Below are 22,316 nucleotides of genomic sequence, written 5' to 3'. Positions count from 1 at the left end.
CCGGGCGAGGTGGCGGGCGCCTGTAGTCCCAGCTACTCGGGAGGCTGAGGCAGGAGAATGGCGTGAACCCGGGAGGCGGAGCTTGCAGTGAGCTGAGATCCGGCCACTGCACTCCAGCCTGGGCGACAGAGCGAGACTCCGTCTCAAAAAATAAAAAAAAAAAAAAGTTATAAAAATAAAAAATCATTATGAGGAGTAATGTAATTATTACTCTAGTATCTAACATTTCTAAATTAAAGTGCTATTCACAATCATATATGTATATTTCATTAAAAATGAGAGTTTACAATAAAAGATACCTGAATTTTCCATTAGACCAGATTTTAGGATTTAAAAACTTTAGTATCCCAGGCTGGCCAACATGGCAAAACCCCATCTCTACTAAAAATACAAAAAAAAAAAAAAAAATTAGACAGGTGTGGTGGTGGGTGCCTGTAATCCCAGCTACTAGGGAGGCTGAAGCAGGAGAATCGCTTGAACCTAGGAGGCAGAAGTTGTGGTGAGCCAAGATTACACCATTGCACTCCAGCCTGAGTGAGAGTGAGACCCTGTCACACACACACATACAAAAAAAGGAAAAATAAATAAGTAAATAAACTCTGCCAGGCGCAGGGCCTCACGCCTGTAATCCCGGCACTTTGGGAGGCAGAGGCAGGCAGATCAACTGAGGTCAGGAGTTTGAGACCAGCCTGACCAACATGGAGAAACCCCATCTCCACTAAAAACACAAAATTAGCTGGGCGTGGTGGCGCATGCCTGTAATCCCAGCTACTCAGGAGGTTGAGGCAGGAGAATCGCTTGAACCCGGAAGGCAGAGGTTGCGGTGAGCCAAGCTTACACCATTGCACTCTAGCCTGGGCAATAGAGTGAAACTCCATCTCAAACAAATAAATAAATAAACTTTAGTCTCTATTTTTCTCAAAAATTATATCTCTAGGAAACTCAAAGGACTGAACTTAAGACTTCAGGCTTTATCCTGTAGGCAACCGGGAGCAGTCAGAGGTTTCTCATTGCTTTTGTGCCACATCTAACATGGCCTAGGCTGGGTGTAGTGGCTCACGTTTGTAATCCCAATACTTTGGGAGGCTGAGGCAGGAGGATCGCTTGAGGCCAGGAGTTCAAAAACAGTCTGGGCAACATAGTAAATCCCCATCGCTACAAAAAGAAAAAGAAAGAAATAAAAACGTAACATGACCTAGACCCTGAGTCTCAAAGTGGTGGTCTATTAGCCAAATTTGGCCTGCCATTGAGTTTTATTTGGCATTGGTTCCCATAGTGTTTCAAAATTTGAACTAATTGTCAAAACTTTAAATTATGTTATTACACATAAAGATGTAGGTTTCTGGCTTCTCATGCAAATTCGTTGGATGTAGCAACACTGAGCCTTCAGTCCTTCTTGCTAATGGTTGCCTGAGGCTGGGTAAAGTGATTCCTTTAACTGGCTGGGGCACTTCACATTGTCAGAGAACCTGCAGCTCTCATGCTCCTACACTATGGCCAGGTGTCAGCTGTCATTTATCCTCTACCCAGGCTGCATCATGCGTTTACTCTGCTGCCTGACCCCAGGTTCCCTCAGGCCAGATGCTGAGCTCAGAGATACCTTGTCTCCCTGAGGTTGTTGAAATGTGGTGATACCCACCAGTGTCATTAATTCGGATATATGCTAAAGTATGCTTCAGATGGGATTCAGCTGAAATACTGAGAAGACTCTTACCAATATGAAGGAAAAAAGTGGAAGAAAAAAGTTTTGTGGTCTTCTCCTGGCCTTCCTGGCTTTCTGAACTCTAGTCAAATTCCCTAAACTTTGTCTTTGTCCTGCTGTTCCTAGTTTTTGGGGATTCTAAATTTTGGAATCTTTAAATATTATTTTTATCTTTCCCTTGTAAACAACTCAAACACCTAAGTGGGCAAGGTAATCCAAATATTTATGCACAAAGAAAATATTTCTAGGCACATTGCAAATAATTATGGCCACATGAGACTGCTTTTCTAAAATAGCTCCTGTGTTTTATCATATACGGTCATTCATTCTTCAAAATGGTATGTTTTACCTCAGAAGCAGTATTCTTATTTGGGTCATGCCAGTGTGCACTGCCCACGGATTCTGAGTGTGCTCATCAGCCCATCTGATAACCAGAGAACCCTTCTTTCCAGAAGATTGGGAGAGGCAATCTTCCATGCAGGGGGGCTGCCCTTTTGTTTAGTGGGCCTTGCAAGCAGGCCTTCCCAGGTCTGGTCCTCTGGCCTGGGCTTTGTGGTTCTCCAAAAAATATAGTGAATGGGCAGATGAAAGAACCTAGGAGGTCAGGCTGAGTTACACCTTGGTGTTAGAGTCTAGAAGTGAAGGAAAGAGCTTGACCTTGGGATAACTGGTCTTCTAGGCCAGTGATTCTCAGTGTGGGCTGATCAGCAAAGTCATCTGTGGACTCCATCCCAGGCTTATGGACTCTAACTATCTAGAAGGATTGCAGGGAGCATAGCTGGGACTTGATACATATTTAAAGTTTCCCCTGGGTGACTGTGATATGCAACTGGGTTTGGAAACCATGCTTTTCGCCTCCTTTATACTTGATGGTAAGTGTGAGCAGCCATGGAATCATGGGCACACAAGAAGCAGTTGTGGTTACACAAAAAAATGTGACTCCAGGTACATTAAACTTGGCACTCAAATAGGAGGAAGAGAACAAGGGCTCCTGGGTTGCCCTTAGATGCCAAAAGTCCAAACTGGATTTTATAAACATTGAAAAATCAAAGCACTATAATAGTAGGCAACTAGTGTAAGAGCATCTTTCTTGTGTTATAGTAGTAAGAATGCATTGATATGCCATTTATTTATTTATTTATTTATTTATTTATTTTTGAGATGAAGTCTCACTTTGTTGCCAAGGCTGGAGTGCAATGGCACGATCTTGGCTCACTGCAACCTCTGCCTCCCTGGTTCAAGCGATTCTTCTGCCTCAGCCTCCTGAGTAGCTGGGACTACAGGTATGCAACACTAGGCCCGGCTAATTTTTGTACTTTTAGTAGAGACGGGCTTTCACCATATTGGCCAGGCTGGTCTTGAACTCCTGACCTCATGATCCGCCCACCTCGGCCTCCCAAAGTGCTGGGATTACAGGTGTGAACCACCGCACCCAGCTGATATGCCTTTTATTAAGGTCATAAGTCACCTCTATCTTGGCAAAGCCAATGGGAATTTCCAATTGTCTGTCTCTATCTAATTAGAACCTGCAGTAACATATGACATAGAGGAACTTCTCCTTGAAATTCTTCCATTTCTTGGTCTCCATGGCAACATATTCTTTTGGCTTTCTTTCTACTTTCAGGCTCCTCCTCCCCTGCTCAACCTCTAAGTTGAGGACTTTCTTCATTTTCCTTCCCTTCATTTTCTGTATAGCCTTGACTAGTGATCTCATTCAGACCTAAGCTTCAAATACCATCAACATATTGAATATTTCCATATTTCTAAGTACATATCTCCAGCCCTGACCTTTCCTGAGTGTGAACTTGCATATCCAACAGTCTACTCAACACCTCTACTTGGATGTCTAATGTGTCCTTGGACACCTGCTCCTCTCTCATCTTTTCCAGCTTTGTCAATGGCACCATCATCTCCAGATACTCAGGACAAACCCTGAGAGGCATCCTTGGCTCCTCACCTTCCCTTCCAGCTATTGGATCCCTCAGCCAAGCCTACCTCCTATCCTGACTACCTCTACAACCTTGGTCCAAGCCACCAGCATTTCTCACCTGGAACAAAAGCCCCCTAAATAATGTTCTCTCTTTCCTCTTCCATGGCCTAATCTCCATACTGTGGCCAAAGAGAAAACTTTTAAATGTAAATGGGACTATGTCTTGTCTGCCAAACAGATTCCCTTTACAATTAGAATATAATTCAAACTTCTTATGGTCAGACTAGTGTCTATGACTCTCAACCATGCCTGACCATTAGAATCATTTAGGAGTTTTTTTGTTTTTTTTTTCTTTTAATGATGCTCAAACTCCACTTCAGACCAATTAAATCAGAATTTCTGACGCTAAACCTTGGGGATTGGTCTGAAGCTCCTCAGGTGATTCTAACGTGGAGCCATGTTTGAGAACCACAGCTCTAGACACTCTGGCCCCAGCCACCTTCTGCCTCATCTCCCACTTTGCTCATCAGGCCTGAGAATGTGGATTTCAAATAAGTTCCCATGTGATGCTGATGCTGCAGGTCTGGGGATCGCCTCTGAGAACCACTGCTGTATCTCATTACCATTTTATCTTCTTCATGACACTTACCACCATTTTAAATTTTCTGTTTATTTACTTATTTATTATCTGTCTGCCCCCAAGCCCAATAAAAGGTAAGCTCCATGAATACAGGGACTTTTCTTGTCAAACACAGTATTCCCAGCACTATAACAGTGCCTAGCACATGGTCAAAAGAGGGGGAGGTGCAGTCTTAAAGTATTTCATAGGAAGCATTAAAAACATAAGAGGTATTTGGGTACCCTAAAGATTGTCCTTAGAAGTTACCTGGGACTGGCGGGTGGGTGGTCTAGAACCTGATCCTCCACTGTGAGCTGGGATTTCCAGTGGACTCTCTGAAAAGCGAAGATCTTTCAAAGTTTTAGGGTCAGTTCTTTCACCTACCTGGAGGTCTACAATGATATTAAAAACATCACTCTTTGAGCATCTGTAATTATACATAATCATGCAAAGATGTCTTCACAGTGGGAAACCTTTTAATAAAGAACCACTGTTACCACATTGCTTTCCTTGAAGTAATAATTATGTAAAGAGCTCCCGCCACACACTCAATGTATTAGAAGTGAGAAAGAAAAAACAAGCCCAGACTGAGAAGATCGTCTTCCCCGCTGCATTCTACAATAGTCCACGTCAGGCTTGGAAAACAGACAGATCAATCCAGTTGCAAAGTTAGCAGGAAATATTATATCTCCCAAGAACACACTGCAGCTGTAAAATGTCGTTAACAGCCCCCTCTTTGCATGACTAGTTTTTCTTACTCACTGAGAAACCCTGTTCTCTAAAATCACAGATTATCAGAAACTTCGCTGTTTGAAATTCTCAGTAAGAATGAAACATCTAACTCTTGCCTGAGGAATCTAGGTCACTTTGACATAGAGAAGCAGCCTCCATGTCCAACCCTGGTGCAAAGATAATCATTTCTGAGCACGGTGTTCCCCGTGTATCTTTGTAATTTCCAAGGCAACAGAACCCTGGGTCCCCTTCCCAGTCGATACCTGATGCTGATCCCTTCACACCCAGACCAGCTTCGCTTTGAGCCTATCAAAACTCTGCTTTCATTTATATTTCACCCAAACTCCACCCTTCCCCCAAACTCTATAACTCCAGTGTTTCCTCTGTTTTGGTGAGATGCCCCCATGGCTCCCTGCGGTTGGTCAAGAAATCTGACTTGGTTGGACTGCTTGATCCTCCTTCATGATCTTAAGCTGTTAGCAAGGACAGTATAAAAACTCAAAGTACAGCATATTTTCCTGCCCCAGTGTTTCTTATTCCAACACTTCTCCAGACAAGAAAACATGCAGTGAACATGCCATGAACCTCTTTGGTGGGTTCAGAATACAAAACCTTGTTTTTGTTCTGTCACATCATACCTGGAAACTTTCTGAGGTTAACATTCCAGCTGCGTTGATTTTCAGAGTTCTGATATTTCTTCTTTAGTTTTGATCCAACTAATCCATTTTTGAATTCCTAGGAATGAAGAGATTGCATATCACTTACTTGGTTATTCCCATGTGAGAATTAAAGCTGCACAATAGAGACAGGGTCGTGGTGTGCATTTCTTATTTGAAAGAGTTTACGGTTGTTTTCATGAAGTAATCCCTGTTTCACTTTATTCTGGAAACATGCAGCTTTGTATCTGGGCTGGGCTGCTCAGTTGGCAGCACGTCTGGATGTAGGCCTCACCAGGTGAAGCGGCCAAGGCAGGAGGCAGGGAGCAGCACATGCAGGCAGGATGCTACAACTGTAGGAGTCTGGGTAACAACAGAGGGACCACCAAGTCCAGAGTGGCAAAGGCAGGGTAGGGTCAGACCAAAATCAGACTTCTGTACACGACCTGCGCATACACAGTCCTTAAACACTCTTCCCTCTGGACTTTCTCCATGGACTTGGTCCCTCACACCTGATTCAAGCCTAAGCACCTGCTGATATATGTGGGCTCAGCCCCCACAGGTGGCCCCTGCCCAGTGTAGATCCTTGCCTTGATCACACTTGAGCCCTACGCATGCCTGCATCCACTGCTTTGGTTCTACAACCTCCTCTCTAGCCTCAGGTCAAGCTTAAGTGAAACCCCTATAAATTTCCTCTGTCAATCCCAACAACATCCCTGTGACCAAGACCTCTGGGTTGGCCGCCATACTGTAGACTAGCCCATCCTCTGGCTTAGCTCCTTGAATCTTTCTCATTGATACTCACACCCAGTGCCTGAAGCTTCACACATCCTTCTCAGATGGATCTAATTGACTCTTCACAGTGGGGAGGCTTTGCAGATATTTGGGAATAAAGATTTCAACATAAAAGAATTCTATGCCCACTGAGGACTTCTACTTACCCAAAGCATCTATTCAACAGATACACAATCACTACCCTCTCCTGCCTGCCCCTGTGCAAGGCAATGAGTATAGCAATCATGCCACCTTGGAGCTTATAATGCATAGGCAAGATAAACAAGGAACAAAGTAATCACATGCTCAAAGCAGTTTATAAAAGAAGGCCTGGGTGCCAGGATAGCAGTGATAGGGCATAGCATACACAGTTCAGTTTCGTTGGAGTATATGTAGGGGGTTCACAGACAAAGCAGGAAAGGCCGACCAAGGGCAGAAACTGATGACTTGGATGGAAGGCTAAAGGTTTCTGGTTTTTTCAGTAGGTAAGAGAGAGCCACTGAAGACACTGGAGCATGGACCCCAGTGCTCAGCAGGTATTCTCATCTTCAGGGTAGATAGAAGACTGATGAAAGGCTGAGAAATCAGTGAAGATGCTTTGCAATGGTTGATAATGACTTCAATTATAAGGATCTGACTATCAGCAGAGGTAAGGTAATAAAAGGCAAGATCTGCTCACTGAGAAAGAAGGAACCAAAATACAGTGACAATCTGAATGGATGATAGTTTCATTACTTGCCTGCCTTGAAGAATCTTTGAGAACATTTTCAACATTGTCTTCAGGAGAGACTACATTCGGTGGTTCATAGCCTACCTGAAACACTTTTGTCACAATGCCACTCTGTCTGCAGTCTCTGAAAATTATTATTAAAAGAGAAAAAAGTCTGTGTTACACAAAGATTCAAAAAAAAGTGGCTAACAATTAAGATGATTTTATTAAAGTACCTTAGTCTAGCTACTAAATTTATTGCATTTCAAATTGAAGAAATCAAATGTAATTTCTATAGTCTTTCCTTACTTACTTCCTTTTGGGTTATTTACTGCTGTGTAACAAACCACCCCAAAGGTAGTGCCTTAAAACATGGATCTATGGATTCACGGTCTCCACTGAGTAGGTCTCATCTGAGCTCTTTCATGTGGCTGCCATCAGACATCAGCAAGGGCTGGAGTCAACTGAAGGCTCAACTGGGCTGGGTGTCCAAAACGACTTCTCTCAAATATGCAAAGCCTGGGCTGGGGTAACTGGAACAGCTAGGGGCTCACCACTCATTGCTCTCACTCAATCTCCATCTCTCTGTCCCTCCCTCTCTCTCCCACGTGGTTAGCTTGGGCTTCCTCACAGTATGGAAGACTCACGTAGTCAGATTTCCTCCACAGTACCTGGCTACCCCAATCCCCTGCTAGTGTTTTTGTCCCAATAAACCAAAGCAGAAACTACAATACTTCTTGTGATCTCAGAAGTGCTTGGCATCATTTCTGAAATATTCTATTGGTCAAAAGCAAGTCACAATGCCAGCAAAGGCTACAAAAGGGCATAAATACTGGGAGGCATAGTTCATCACGGGCCATTTTTGAAGGCTATCTACCACATTCATCATGAAGATATCAGACCATAAGCCTCAAACTATTCTAAAACAAAAAATGTGTTACCTAGGTCATTCCACATGAATCAAGAGCATTTTCCCTGTCTCAGCTGTAGGTAGTGTAATATATGCTGCGCTGGTAGATTCTGTAACTCAAATACTATCATGTTTTCCATTCATTCATAATATTTCACAATTCATCTTGTTCTCTGATGCAATAAGAATTTCATGAGAAGACAATGTAGCAGTGCCCATGACTAAAAACTAGTGGTGATTTTATTTCAGTACCAGTAGCTCACCTATACTCTACTTTTTAACGGCTTTATTGAGGTATAATTTACATGACACAAAATTCATCTATTTTAAGCAACTGGTTCAATGGGACTCAGTCAGTGTAGACAACTGTGCGAATATCAGCACAGTGGAAATGTTTAGGACATTTCCATTATCCAAAATAATTCCCTTGTGCCTGTGTGCAGTCACTCCTCGCTACCACCACCTATCTTAGGCAACCACTGATCTGTTTCCTATCTCTATAGTTTTGTCTTTTCTAGAAATTTAACATAGGCTGGGCACGGTGGCTCAAGCCTGTAATCCCAGCACTTTGGGAGGCCGAGACGGGTGGATCACGAGGTCAGGAGATCGAGACCATCCTGGCTAACACGGTGAAACCCCGTCTCTACTAAGAAATACAAAAAACTAGCCGGGCGAGGTGGCGGGCGCCTGTAGTCCCAGCTACTCGGGAGGCTGAGGCCGGAGAATGGCGTGAACCCGGGAGGTGGAGCTTGCAGTGAGCTGAGATCCGGCCACTGCACTCCAGCCTGGGCTACAGAGCGAGACTCCGTCTCAAAAAAAAAAAAAAGAAATTTAACATAAATGTAATCATACATATGCAGTCATCTTACGTGTCTGGATTTTTTATTTATCTCTTTTTTGGAGGCTCATCCATGTTGTTGTAACTCACTCATTGTTATTGCTGAGTAGTATTCCATTTTATAGATATATCACGATTTTTATGTCCATTCCCCAGTTGATGGTCATTTGGATTATTTCTGGGTTTGGGTCATTATGGATAATGCTGCTATGAACATTCACACATAAGTCTTTATGTGGACATGTTCTCATTTCTCTTCAATAGATACCGAGGAGTGGAATTGCTGGGTCACATGGCAGGTATGTGTTTAATTTTCAGAAACTGCCAAACTGTGGCTGTTCCATTTTACATTCCCACCAGTATTAGCTGAGGGTTCCAGCTTCTCCACATACTTGCTGACACTTGATATAGTCAGCCTTGTTGATGACCTGTACTCTCGATCATGTTCTCTGTAGGTATTTGCTTGATATGTGTCCCTTGTCTATCAAGATATAGGCTTGGCTGTTGTAACACAGAATCAAAACAATAGTGTCTTTCAGGCAGGACACGGTGGCTCACTCCTGTAATCCCAGCACTTTGGGAGGCCAAGGCAGGTGAATCACTTGAGGCCAGGAGTTCAGGACCAGCCTGGCCAACATAGCAAAACTCTGTCTCTACCAAAAGTACAAAAATTTAGCTGGCTGTGGTGGCACACACCTGTAATCCCAGCTACTCAGGAGGCTGAGGCACAAGAATTGCTTGAACTCAGGAGGCAGAGGTTGCAGTGACCCAAGACCACACCACTCCACTCCAGTCTGGGCGACACAGCAAGACCCTGTCTCAAAAAATAAACGAACGAACAAACAAACTAACAAATAGAGGTTTAAACAAGACAGAAGTCATAGGGTATAAGCAGTCTAGAGCTGGTATAGGGGTGTCATGGTGACAGGAACATGATATCAAGTTTCTACCTTGTTACTCCATCATTTCTATGACATTGCATTTATGCTCATGGCCCAACCTGACTGACCAACCACATCTACATTCCAGCCAATTGGAAGCAAAGCCCACCCTTTCTCTTTAAAGGTACAATCTTAAAGTTGAACACATCACTTCTACGTGTATCCACTGGCCACAGCCTGGTACACATCTCTAACTAGGGCAACAGGGACTGGGAAGTAGAAAATCATGGGCCCTATTATTAAAGGGAAAAACAGATATTGGGGGACATCCAGCAGCCTCTCCCACATCATCATGACCACGCTTGGCATATTTATTTGATGTTTTTAACTCTCACCCCTCATCATTTGCATTGAAAGCTCACCTTTCCCATGTTATCCTTTCTCTGTGATTATGGCTCACTGGTTACCACAGCCCGTGTTTCTATTTGCTCTGGCCAGACTCTTGATACTTTTTATATTTCCAATTATCTTTTTTCTCCAGGGTTCTTTGTCTGCTTTGCCCTTACTCATTTTCACAGTGATCTTTAATACATATTGTCTGTTTCATTAGCATTTCTTCAGCAACTGCTCAGATTTCTTACATGCTCAATTTTTATATTTCTTAAAATTTTTCAACCTTGAAGTAAATAAGTATCCCTGGATCTTAGAGGGGAAGATTTATGAATCTGTAAATCTGGTTTTATTATTTTTTTTTTAAAGAAGAGATTTAAACAGGGAAATTTAGCCACCTATGAGTCACTCCAGCCAGTGAACATGCGAGTGTCTTCTGATCACAGAAAGCTGAGACATTATTTCTAAATACTGTCACTCACAGATAGGTAGTGACTATTTAGACGAATTGTATATTTCTTAGAATTTTTTTCTCCATCTTCTAGAAAGGTAGCTTAAAACTTCTACGTTGTTTAATGTTAAAGAGATTCACAAATCTGGTTACAGATATAGATGATCTTTTACATGAACCACTTGCTTAACTCATTCGCCTCGGCATCCATCTCGTCTGCATGTTAACCTTCGGCCCCAGGCCTGTCATCCAAGATCCAATTGTCCTTCCTGTTAGCACACACTTCGCAGACATCACAAGCCTCTCCATCCAGGGATCACTTGAATCTTGGATGGTCGGGAGGCTCCCAGAATGCACGCTTACAACCCCACATGAGGTCACATGAGTAGAGGCCTGGCTCTTATCCACTTATTCCACCCCCTAAGATCCAAGCTGTTTCCCCCACCCCAGCTGGCCCTTCCTTGGGGAACCAGCTAAGGCATTCACCTTTTGAGCTGAAAATTCAAATGTTTTTTATATAAATATATAAATTTTTTATATAAATATATAAATATTTTCCCTAAGCTGAGCACATCTAAAATACGTTAGTACTGTTAAGTACCTTTCAGAATAGACACTTAGTGGGCACAGAGCAGAATGGTGAGAGGCATAAAGAATGACCTTATTTTTTACTCTTTCTCGAAAGCCTTATTAACTCCTTCAAACCGCATAGTCAGTCATTAAATTGCTTCTTCATTTTACTGCTACTTGCAGCTTCTAAGGAGGCCTGCTTTACAGCATTTGGCCACCAGAGTATTTAGCTTCTTAATTTTTTTATTATTATTATTATACTTTAAGTTCTAGGGTACATGTGCACAACGTGCAGGTTTGTTACATATGTATATACGTGCCATGTTGGTGTGCTGTACCCATTAACTCGTCATTTACATTAGGTATATCTCCTAATGCTATCCCTGCCCCCTCCCCCCTCCCCACAATAGGCCCCGGTGTGTGATGCTCCCCTTCCCGTGTCCAAGTGATCTCATTGTTCAGTTCCCACCTATGAGTGAGAACATGCAGTGTTTGGTTTTCTGTTCTTGCGATAGTTTGCTGAGAATGATGGTTTCCAGCTGCATCCATGTCCCTACAAAGGACACAAACTCATCCTTTTTTATGGCTGCATAGTATTCCATGGTGTATATGTGCCACATTTTCTTAATCCAGTCTGTCACTGATGGACATTCGGGTTGATTCCAAATCTTTGCTATTGTGAATAGTGCTGCAATAAACATACATGTTCATGTGTATTTATAGCAGCATGATTTATAATCCTTTGGGTATATACCCAGTAATGGGATGGCTGGGTCAAATGGTATTTCTAGTTCTAGATCCTTGAGGAATCGCCACACTGTTTTCCACAATGGTTGAACTAGTTTACATTCCCACCAACAGTGTAAAAGTGTTCCTATTTCTCCACATCCATTCCAGCACCTGTTGTTTCATGCTCATCATCAGAGAAATGCAAATCAAAACCACAATGAGATACCATCTCACACCAGTTAGAATGGCAATCATTAAAAAGCTTCTTAATTTTTAATAATTGAGATGACTTACCTTGATAGAAGTGGCTTGGCAAGTGAGAAAAAGCTATATGTTCCAACATTTTATAAAGAATAATAACGTGCATATACTCCATTTGCAGAACCCATTTAAAAACAATAATAATGTGCATAAAGGGATTGTTTTGTTTCATTGTATTTGTTTTAATTTTCAGATGCCAAAGCAATCATGTTTGCTGTGGAATGTGTAGCTCTCCTCAAAACACCATGCAGTAATTCAGTCAGTGGGGGCTGGGGCTAGAGTCCTTTCAAAGTACCTGGGCCAGCCTGGTACTGTATTTAGTTTGGGGCTTTTTTTTTTTTGAGACAGAGTGTCGCTCTGTCACCCAGGCTGGATGCAGTGGTGCGATCTCAGCTCACTGCAACCTCTGCCTCCTGGGTTCATGCCATTCTCCTGCCTCAGCCTCCCAAGTAGCTGGGACTACAGGCGCCCGCCACCACGCTCAGCTAATTTTTTTGTATTTTTAGTAGAGACGCGGTTTCACCATGTTAGCCAGGATGGTGTCTATCGCCTGACCTCGTGATCCGCCCAGCTCGGCCATCCAAAGTGCTGGGATTACAGGCGTGAGCCACTGTGCCCGGCCAGTTTGGGGCTTTTAAACGTTCCCAAAATATGGCCAAACCTGCATTGCTGGAAGAATAATTCCTATATCACAGCCACACAGAATTGCCAAGCATTTGAGTTTTGTTTTTTTTTTTCCCACAACACATGGTGAAGGTTTCCAAATTGAATAGTGTTTCTATATTTGAAAATGGGAAAAAGTCATTAAGAAAAAAAAGGATAAAGAAAAAAGTATGGTAGGTAATATCCAACAAGTTGAAATGACAGTAGCTTTGAAGGCCAATTAAGTCGATACAAAATGAAATTGAGAATGATGGTTGTAGGCTGCACCCTGGGGAATGAAAGAGCCACTCCATGAACACAGTATTTTCTTCAGAGCCACATGGAGCTCTTCAGAGGCCCCCAGTCCTGGAAAGGATCTTCCTTCCTGAAACCCCAATGTGGAATTTAAAATAAAAACAGTATTAATATACATAACACTTCACTGAGCTATCTACTTATGATTTCTGTGCCTCACAGTATGCCTCAAGGAAAGGCCAGTAAAACACAAATGTTACGTATGTAAGCCAAAATTAAAATAACATTTCAGTAGTGTCCTTCTAATGCAGCACTGATTCTGATAGGAAAAAATGAATAAAATTAGAACACAATGTTATTATATCATAAATTAATTTAATCACCATGCTCTTAACTTACTTAGAGACAGCAATAGCTTTAACTTGTATTTTTCCATCAGGCAGAGTAATAGGTTTTGTATACTTAAATGTGTTATTTTCCACATAACCAGTTCTCTTTAGAAATTCAGGTTTGCTGCCATCCAGAGTATAATATATGTTGACATCTGGAGTGTCTGAAAAATCCAGAACAGGATAACTATAATTAACACCAAAGCAGCAAGTCCCTGAATAATGCCTATAGGTCAGTTTAAGATTTGAGATTTGCCGGGTGCGGTGGCTCACACCTGTAATCCCAGCACTTTGGGAGGCCGAGGCGAGTGGATCACAAGGTCAGGAGATCAAAACCATCCTGGCTAACATGGTGAAACCCCGTCTCTACTAAAAATACAAAAAATTAGCCAGGCATGCTGGCGGGCGTCTGTAGTCCCAGCTACTGGGGAGACTGAGGCAGGAGAATGGGGTGAACCCGGGGGTCGGAGCTTGCAGTGAGCCGAGATCCTGCTACTGCACTCCAGCCTGGAGGACAGAGCGAGACTCCGTCTCAAAAAAAAAAAAAAAAAAAAAAAAAAATTTAAGTGTGTGATTTAAGATTTAAAGTTGTGATTTAAGTTCAGATTTAAAGTTATGATTTAAGATTGCGTTAATCAACTTAAATAACTGACCTATAGGTTATTATATACACATAATGGAAATGAATAGTAATAGCAATAATGCAGTTCTTTCTCTGTACCAGAACTGCGCTTTACATGAATAAGCTCATTTCATCTGTACAACCCTATGAGGTAGATCCTATTTTACACCCATTTTATAGATGAGGTAACTGAGTCCCAGAAAGATTAATAAAGTTGCTAAATAATAGAGGAGTTGTGATTTGACTTCTGCTAGGTTGGATACACAGCCCATGCTGTTGAACCACTGTGCTCTTCTGCCTCTCCAACAAGGCACTGATACAAACAATATTCAAGATTCAACAGGTCAAAAAGGGTATACAGTGAAAAGTCTCGCCCGACCTGTGACACCAGCTTCCCAGAGACTATCAATGGGATCTTGAGTAACCTTCAAAAATATTTTATATCCATACAAGCATTTATGTACATATTCTTATTTTCCCCTCTTTTGCCACAAATGATGGCATACTATACCCTGTTCTACACAGTTCTTCTTTCATTTATCAATATGTCTTGTTTTTTTTTTTTTTTTTTTTTGAGAGCGAGTCTCACTCTGTCGCCCAGGCTGGAGTGCAGTGGCCGGATCTCAGCTCACAGGAAGCTCCGCCTCCCAGGTTTACGCCATTCTCCTGCCGCAGCCTCCCGAGTAGCTGGGACTACAGGCGCCCGCCACCACGCCCGGCTAGTTTTTTGTATTTTTTTTTTTTTTTTAGTAGAGACGGGGTTTCACCGTGTTAGCCAGGATGGTCTCGATCTCCTGACCTCGTGATCCGCCCGTCTCGGCCTCCCAAAGTGCTGGGATTACAGGCTTGAGCCACAATTGCTATTTATTTCCTAGGAAGCTCTTTATGTGAGCTTCCTAGGAAATAAATAGCAATTTTTTTAAAAACAGAGCTTCTGCATTCTTTGTTATGGCTGCACCACATTCTCTTATATAGATGAACAATAATTTAACCAATTCCCTACAGATGGATCTTTAGGCTGCCTTCTTTTTTCCTTTTCTTTGTTTCTTTTGCAGTTATAAGCACTGTAAGAATAATTTTGTAAAGAATTATTTCTGTAAATATATGGGTAAGACAAATATGTAGAACTAATACTGCTGAGTCAAAAATATATGCATTTGTAATCTTTTTTTTTTCTTTTTTTTTTTTTTTTTTTTTGAGACAGAGTTTCACTCTTGTTGCCCGGGCTGGAGTGCAGTGGTGCGATTTCAGCCCACTGCAACCTCTGCCTCCTGAGTTCAAGCCATTGTCCTGCCTGAGCCTCCTGAGTAGCTGGGATTACAGGTGCCCACCACCATGCCCAGCTAATTTTTGTATTTTTAGTAGAGACAGGGTTTCGCCATGTTGGCCAGGGTGGTCTCGAATTCTTGACTTCAGGTGATCTGTCTGTCTCGGCCTCCCAAAGTGCTGGGATTACAGGCGTCAGCCACTATGCTCTGCCAGCATTTGTAATCTTTTTTTTTTTTTCTTTTTTGAGATGGAGTCTCGCTCTATCGCCCAGGCTGGAATGCAGTGGTGCGATCTCGGCTCACTGCAAGCTCTGCCTCCCAGTTTCACCCTATTCTCCTGCCTCAGTCTCCCAAGTAGCTGGGACTACAGGTGCCCGCCAACACGCCCAGCTAATTTTTTGTATTTTTAGTAGAGACGGGGTTTCACCATGTTAGCCAGGATGGTCTCGATCTCCTGACCTCATGATCCGCCTGTCTTGGCCTCCCAAAGTGCTGGGATTACAGGCGTGAGCCATCATGCCTGGTCGCATTTGTAATCTTGATTAATATTTCCAAACTGCCTTCCGTGGATGGTTAAGCAATTTACACTGCCATCAGCAATGCATGAAAGTACTTATTTGACCACAATCTTCCTCATATAGTGTTACCCAGTTTTCTTTTAGTTTTCCTAATTTCCTAGGTTAAAAAAATACTATCCTGTAACTCATCTTTCTTGCATTTTGAGTAAAACTCACTAATTCATTGCAACAAATGTTTGCTGAGTACCTATTATGTACCAGACATCGTGCTAGGTATAGGGGATATGCAAAAGTATATCCGAGGGTCTCCTTGCATATCCCCTGCACCTAGAATGGTCCCTGCTCTCATGGAGATTATGTTTCAGGAAGGACACTGAAACAGTAAACAAACAAGGAAATACAGTTTGTCAGGTGGTGATTAAGAGCTTGGAATAGGTGAAGCAGGGATAAGATCTGCTCAGCAAGCAGCTGAAGGGGTAGGGAGAAGGGTGAGGAGAAGAAACATTTTCCTATGTTTAAGAGACCTTTATATTTCCTTTCCTACAAAATGTCTTTTCATCATTACTCAAAAGAAGACACATGAGTGGCCAACACACTCATGAAAAAATGCTCATCATCACTAATCATCAAAGAGATGCAAATCAAAACCACCATGAGACACTATCTCACACGGGTCAGAATGGTTTTTGTTAAAAAGTCAAAAACTAACAGATGTTGGTGAGGCTGCAGAGAAAACAGACACTTACATACTGTTGGTGCGAATGTAAATTAATTCAGCAACTGTGGAAAGCAGCTTGGAAATTTCTCAAAGAAATAAGAGTTGAGGCTGGGTGCTGCGGCTCACACCTGTAATCTCAGTACTTTGGGAGGCCCAGGCAGGCAGATTAAAAATACACAAATTAGCTGGGCGTAGTGGCACACGACTGTAATCCCAGCTGCTCTGAAGACTGAGGCATGAAAACCACTTGAACCCGGGAGGCAGAGGTTTCAGTGATCCAAGATTGCATCACTGTACTCCAGCCTGGGTGACAGAGTAAGACTCGGTCTCAAAAATAAAAATAAAAATAAAAAAAGAAGAGCTGAAATTCCATTCAACCTAGCAATCCCATTACTGGGTATGTACCCAAAGGAAAATAAATTGTTCTACCAAAAGGACACATGCACGCATATGTTCATCACAGCACTATTCACAATAGCAAAGACATGAAACCAACCTAGGTGCCCACGAATGGTGAAATGGAGAAAGAAAATGTGGTACATACACACCATGGAATGCTATGCAGTGATAAAAAAGAATGAAATCATGTCGTTTGCAGAAACATGGATACCGTTGGAGGTCATAATCCTAAGTGAATTAACACAGGAACAGAAAACAAAATACCATGTGTTCTCACTTATAAATGGGAGCTAAACACCAGGTACAAATGGACATAAAGATGGTAACAATAGGCTGGGCGTGGTGGCTCATGCCTGTAATCCCAGCACTTTGGGAGGCCGAGGCAGGCGGATCAGGAGATCAGGAGATCGAGACCATCCTGGCTAACACAGTGAAACCCCGTCTCTACTAAAAATACAAAAAATTAGCCGGGCGTGGTGGCGGGGGCCTGTAGTCCCAGCTACTTGGGAGGCTGAGGCAGGAGAATGGCGTGAACCCGGGAGGCGGAGCTTGCAGTGAGCCGAGATCGCGCCACTGCACTCCAGCCTGGGCAACAGAGCGAGAGTCCGTTTCAAAAAAAAAAAAAAAAGATGGTAACAATAGACATTGGGGACTACTAGAGGGTGGGGAGGGCTGAAAACCTACAACGATGCTCACTGCCTGGGTCATGGGCCCAAACCTCAGCACCACACAATATACCCAGGTAGGAAACCTGCACATGTACCCCCAGTTCTAAAATAAAAGTTGTAAAAGAAAAAACAAAACAAGGTCTTTTCATGTCATTTGCCCATTTTTCTTTTGGGTTATTGTTCTTTTTGTTACTGAATTGTGAAAACTATTTATTTGATATTTACCTATCAGGGAATTTTGATACCCTATCATTCATATCATCTTTTGTCAATAATCACCCAACTTCTCCTAAGAATTATGGGCACATATATTAAAATGTTTAATTTTGTTTGACAGTTTAAAAAATTGTATCAGCTTTTAAGCTAAAGGAGAACACAGAAAATAATACATATTCTTAGAACTCTTGGTCTAAGCAGCATAGGGGCCATACCATAAATGCAGATAGTTTTGTTTTTTTTTTTTTTTTCTTTTTTTTTTTTTGAAACGGAGTCTCGCTCTGTCACCCAGGCTGGAGTGCGGTGGCCGGATCTCAGCTCACTGCAAGCTCCGCCTGCCGGGTTCACGCCATTCTCCTGCCTCAGCCTCCTGAGTAGCTGGGACTACAGGCGCCCGCCACCTCGCCCGGCTAGTTTTTTGTATTTTTTAGTAGAGACGGGGTTTCACCGTGTTAGCCAGGATGGTCTCGATCTCCTGACCTCGTGATCCGCCCGTCTCGGCCTCCCAAAGTGCTGGGATTACAGGCGTGAGCCACCGTGCCCGGCCTGCAGATAGTTTCTATATATTTCAGTTAGTAAAATACATAATTGGTTAAAAGACAAAAATTGTAATTTCAAAGTCTTTTTTACACAAATATTTGTTCATATGTTTTACCTATAAAACTTTCCTTCCTTATCATAATTATATATGTATATGTGTATATATGTATATGTGTACATATACACACATATTTAAGAATTTGAAGAATAAATGTTGGCAGGATATACATTCACTTCTTTCTTTCTTTCTCTCTTTCTTTCTTCTTTCAGATGGAGTCTTACTGTGTCACCCAGGCTGGAGTATAGTGGCGCAATCTCGGCTCACTGCAACCTCCGCCTCCTGGGTTCAAGCGATTTTCCTGCCTCAGCCTCCCGAGTAGCTGGGATTACAGGCATTGGCCACCATGCCCGGCTAATTTTGTATTTTTAGTAGAGACAGGGTTTCAGCATTTTGGTCAGGCTGGTCTCGAGCTCCTGACCTCAGGTGATCCACTCGCCTTGGCCTCCCAAAGTGCTGGGATTACAGGCATGAGCCACCTCACCCGGCCCTCACTGCTTTATTTCCATAATTACAGTTGAGATTTATTTTGGCATTACTACATGCCAAACCCTGTGCACCTCATACATACACGAACCTATTTATCCTCACAATGGCTCTAAGAAGTAGATATTAATACCCCTGTCTTACAGTGAGGAAACTGAGACTCGAAAAGACTAAGTAATGTACCCAAGGTCACTAGAAGTTGTCAAGGCAGGGATTAAGTCTCCAACCTGTCTGACTGGAAAGCCTGTATTAGCAGGTCAAATTTATTATGCCAGCTAAATACTGAGCATGTTGGAAAAGTTTGGGGAAGCACCGGGCAATTTTTCGTGGTGTTTTTTTTTTTTTTTTTTTTTTTTGAGACGGAGTCTCGTCTTGCTCTGTTGCCCAGGCTGGAGTGCACTGGTGTGATCTTGGCTCACTGCAAGTTCCACCGCCCAGGTTCAAGTGATTCTTCTGCCACGGCCTCCTGAGTTGCTGGGATTACAGGTGCCTACCACCATACCTGGCTAATAATTGTATTTTTAGTGAGACAGAGTTTTGCCATGTTGGCCAGGCTAGTCTTGAACTCCTGACCTCAGGTGATCCGCCTGCCTCGGCCTGCCAAAGTGCTGGGATTACAGGCATGAACCACTCTGTCCCTGGCCAGTACCAGGACATCTTACTTTGGCTAAGGTAAGTCAAGACATTGCTGAAACTATACAAATGAAAGGTTGGTCAACGCTAACCATTTTAATCTAAATGTATACCACTCTATAAACCATCAATGTACAGCACTGTTTCAAATTTTAGAAGTTTTACAAATTTCCCAAAGAGCTGAGCAAAGAGTGAGAAAGCATGCAATGAGATAAACCAGCAACCAGATAAACACAAGAAATATGACAATGTTATTTTAAACAATTTCACACATATGTGATTCTTACCTGATTTCATTTCCAAAAGTGTATTGTTATCAATTTCATGGTTAGCTTTTCCAGGCTGAGGCACTCGTAGTGGTATGATCTGAGGGACACACACTGAACCAGCAGTCATTTTCTCTCCTTATATATAGAAAAAAAATAAATTCCACTGTGCACTTGTAGCTGTACACGAAAGTTGAAGAGAAGCACTTAATTTAAATGCAGCAAAACTAGTTAAAACACAAGAGAATACTGTTAACATGGCACTACAAATATTCCCTTTTTAATTGAAATAATATTTACATTTTGGCTGTATTTGCTGTTGAAGTCTTGTGTGGGGTTTCGATTATCTAAATACCTCACTTCCGAGAAAGGAGCATGAATCACGAGACGGGGGAAAGAAGTTACTTTAAAAGGGTAAATTAAATGAGTAAGGAAAACAGAGACTATCACTAATGCTTTTACTTCAGTTCCCTCTAAATCATTCTCGCCTTTTCCTACCTTTGGTGTGTGTCACCTCTCTTGGCTTCAGGGCAAGTCGTCATACAAGGGGAACCAAAGTAACTCTGTGTGTACCACAAAACGTTAGTCAGAGCTAACTTTTTTGGGAAAGCTCCAAGTTCACAGCCTTGCCACTGTCACCAGAGCAGTTCTAGTATTTGAAAGCTGCAAAGACACTTTAGAAGGACTGCAGAGTATTAGTTGTTAGTGAAAAGGACATTTGCAAGAATATAAACAGTGACCAATAAACACAAGCCTCCCATTCCATCTACTGTATTTATAAATCCTGGTATTAATAATTAACTACCAGTATGAAAGCCTTACTAGTCTTTTTGGAGGTGAGGGTGGGGAGGAAGGCCGTCATAATTTTTAATGCACAGAAGGTTTCAGGGAGAAAAAACGCTCTCCTTAACACAGCAACCATTTACACCTCTGTATTGTCTTTTCAAATTTCATTAAGAATCCACAGATTTTGCTCAATTATAATCTACATATTCATTCCATTTTTCTAGTCTACTTCTTGCATTCTCACTGTATTATTTCGTTTTCCATGTACTTATTTATCCATTTGGGGCTGGCCTTTTAGGCTATTTCTAGTTTCTTTTTAGTTTTGCCTGTTGCTGTCCTTTTTTTTTTTTTTTTTTTTTTTTGAGACAGAGTCTCTCTCTGTCGTCCAGGCTGGAGTGCAGGGGCGCGATCTCGACTCACTGCAAGCTCCGCCTCCCGGGTTCACGCCATTCTCCTGCCTCAGCCTCCCGAGTAGCTGGGACTACAGGCGCCCGCCACCACGCCCGGCTAATTTTTTTTTTGTTTGTTTTTGGTTTTTTTTTTGTTTTTTTTTTTTTGTATTTTTAGTATAGACGGGGTTTCACCGTGCTAGCCAGGATGGTCTCGATTTCCTTACCTCGTGATCCGCCCGCCTCGGCTTCCCAAAGTGCTGGGATTACAGGCGTGAGCCACCGTGCCCGGCCGCCTGCTGCAGTTCTAATAATGCTGATCTGACATCTCTGCAGTTTGAGCTTTGTCACAGACTGTATTTTCAAAAGTGGGGTAACTAATTTAAGGGGTGAACTTAATGCCTCGTTGGATAGTTCCAGATCGAGGGCCAAGAATATAAACTGCAGATACTGACAGCACAGCAATAGCTCCTACAGGAGTGTAGCTGAACTTGAGACTTGCCTATAGTCGCATTTCCATTCAAGTGAAAGGCAGATAAAATAAAAATAGTTGAAAAATTATTTCTAAATAAAAAATATGTAGGAGAGGAGGTAATTCGCGAGCATCAACTAGCAGCTGCCCTTACGAAGCTGGGGTGGCCAGTGGGCCCCACGCAAAGGGAATCAAGAAAAAGGCGGATCCGCCAGGCCCAAATGGCAACGTGCAGCAATCCACAGGATCCCCAGACCCCTCAACTCTCCCAAAGTGGACCGTCCCCTCGCAACCCGGATCCGGAACCCCGTTTGGTTGTCCCCGCCCGTCAGGGGCTGCCAAGGACACCTGCATCCTTTCGGCTGGAGTAAGGAAAGCTCTTCCCCTCCTCTAGCCGCCCTCCTCTTCCTCTAACCGGGGGACCCGTGATCGGGACCCCTAATCCATCTCTGCAGTTCCCAACCCAGTCGCCGGCCTCTCACCGCCTCTTGCCTCCTCCTTCGCCGCCGCTCGGGTTACCACAGACGCTGCGAGCCGTGCCCCGCCCACTTGGAGCTGGGCAGATGATTGGCGGCAAGGCAGCTTCTTAGCAACTAGCCCCGCCCCTGCCGCCTCGCCGGGAGCCTGGAACCCGCCTTGAGCTCCTTTCCCTGGGCTTTCCCATAGGCATCTAAGAATATTCCTTTACAGAGTTGCAAAGTGCTAAAAGTTGGCTTCCCAACTCAGAATGAAGGAACCAAGCTTGTGCGTCCGATGGGCATTGACATTCTGAAAAACAAGGATAAGAAGCTGTAGCGGCGCCTGTAAGTGGACCGGAGCAGGCGCGACTTGGCCACCTC

The 22,316-nt window shown here is 42.9% G+C and overlaps 1 protein-coding gene across 34 annotated transcripts in view; it reads right to left on the bottom strand.

Annotated features, from left to right (window-relative positions):
• DZANK1 (double zinc ribbon and ankyrin repeat domains 1) overlaps positions 1 to 21,999 on the bottom strand; it is a 97,362-nt gene extending 75,363 nt beyond the window's left edge. For 5 of the 34 annotated variants that reach the window (XR_012419105.1, XR_012419104.1, XM_065522718.2 and 2 more), the window contains exons 1-6: positions 21,233 to 21,999; positions 19,852 to 19,968; positions 13,449 to 13,602; positions 7,153 to 7,267; positions 5,622 to 5,718; positions 4,519 to 4,643 (exon numbers count right to left, since the gene is read on the bottom strand). Coding sequence is in view for 22 of the 34 variants with exons in the window: in XM_065522718.2 (XP_065378790.1) it covers positions 4,519 to 4,643; positions 5,622 to 5,718; positions 7,153 to 7,267; positions 13,449 to 13,602; positions 19,852 to 19,960 (600 nt within the window). In the remaining 12 variants the exon portion in view is untranslated. Of the gene's footprint in view, positions 1 to 1,060; positions 1,156 to 4,518; positions 4,644 to 5,621; positions 5,719 to 7,152; positions 7,268 to 13,448; positions 13,603 to 19,851; positions 19,969 to 20,328; positions 20,506 to 21,232 lie in introns of those variants that run through there. The other 29 variants (XM_074004710.1, XM_074004687.1, XM_074004704.1 and 26 more) reach the window with 20 other exon arrangements.
• Positions 22,000 to 22,316: the final 317 nt, after the last annotated feature.

Source organism: Macaca fascicularis, chromosome 10 (assembly GCF_037993035.2).
Source record: "Macaca fascicularis isolate 582-1 chromosome 10, T2T-MFA8v1.1".
Taxonomy (NCBI): Eukaryota; Metazoa; Chordata; class Mammalia; order Primates; family Cercopithecidae; genus Macaca; species Macaca fascicularis.
This window is presented reverse-complemented; position numbering and strand designations above follow the sequence as displayed.